The 1,235-nt window shown below is 57.8% G+C and overlaps 1 protein-coding gene across 3 annotated transcripts in view; it reads left to right on the top strand.

The window, feature by feature from the left end:
• Positions 1-1,235, top strand: part of Ssc5d (scavenger receptor cysteine rich family member with 5 domains) — a 26,395-nt gene that overhangs the window by 22,603 nt on the left and 2,557 nt on the right. For all 3 annotated transcript variants that reach the window (XM_023707930.1, XM_023707929.1, XM_023707928.1), the window contains one exon: positions 288-452. In XM_023707930.1, coding sequence (XP_023563698.1) covers positions 288-452 — 165 coding nt within the window. The remainder of the gene's footprint in view (positions 1-287; positions 453-1,235) is intronic.

Here is a 1,235-nt window from a genome sequence, read left to right as displayed (position 1 = left end):
AGGGCCTTGCATTTAGTTCGGGCTGGCCTTGGACGCAGTCTGTAGCTCAGGCTGACCACAAACGCAAGGAGATCCTCCTGCCTCGGCCTGCTGAGTGCCGGGATTGCGGTCGAGGGCTGCCCCCCAGCAGGGGCTTCTCTGATGAGCTGGTGGAGCACCTTCACTGGTCACTGAATCGCTGTCGGGCACGCGGCGCTGCTGGAGTGAGGCAGCCGCCACAGCAGCCCTCTGTGCGACCAGGTGGCCCTGGGCCGCGTGACCCAGCCCTCCTCCTCGTGTCCCTGCAGGTGGCCAGGCTGCTTCCGAGCCTTCCAGGACGTGGGACGCACCTCCGAGCAGGGGCCCCGCCAAGGGCACGCCCAGCACAGCCAGGCCGGCGCCCACCCCTTCCAGTGGCCCCGGCAGGCGCCCGGGCCACCCCTCTGCGGCTCCCAGGGCTCGTGGGAACACAGGTGAGCAGGCGGCTGTGGCGAGGACCTGGGGAGTTGTGCCTCGGTGGCCGCTCACTCGGAAGACCTGTGCGGGACAAGGGGCGTCCGGTGAGGCTGGAGGGCGTCTTGGGATGTGGCGACAGGAAGCAGATCCTGTGCTTGGCTCCCGGCCGCGGAGGCCGCAGACGCTGTCCGGCGGCCCACAGTGTGCGCGCAGGCTCACCGCACGGCCGAGGTGTACCTGCACCGGGGCAGGCTGCAGAGACCCGCTCCAGACCTTGCCAGGCAGGCCTGCAAGGAAGCAGATGGTAGGACATCCGAGGCCTCCACGGCCAGGGGTGTGCAGGGACCCTCTCCCTCAGTGCTGCCGCCGGCCATCCCTACACGCCAGCAGGCCGAGGCAGGAGGATCGCTAGTTCAAGCCCACCCTGGGCAATGTAATGTTGTAGCAACCGCTCCTCTCAACATAGAAAGTAAAAAAGGTTTTGGGATGTAGATCAGTACAAAGACCCTGAGTTCATTCTGTGGTTCCAAAAATCTGTACCTTGATTTTTGAGATTGCTATTCAATGATCTCTCAATGGTTTTAATTTCTACAATGTAGATGAACAGAATTTTATTCTTTTAAAATTAACAAAAAGATATTCTTTCCTTTATTTAGAAAGTTACTGTTAATCCAGTTATTCATTTAATAACTTATTTCCATTCTTCAAAATAAAAATACAGTACACTTATGAATACAAAAGAAACACTGGTTAGAGATTGCCTTTCTTCTCTCATTGTGAGCCAGGACTCAATGTAATTC

Source organism: Octodon degus, unplaced genomic scaffold, assembly GCF_000260255.1.
Source record: "Octodon degus isolate 3935 unplaced genomic scaffold, OctDeg1.0 scaffold00320, whole genome shotgun sequence".
In the NCBI taxonomy this organism is placed as follows: domain Eukaryota; kingdom Metazoa; phylum Chordata; class Mammalia; order Rodentia; family Octodontidae; genus Octodon; species Octodon degus.
The sequence above is the reverse complement of the archived record's forward strand: the minus strand, read 5'-3'. Positions and strand labels throughout refer to the sequence as shown.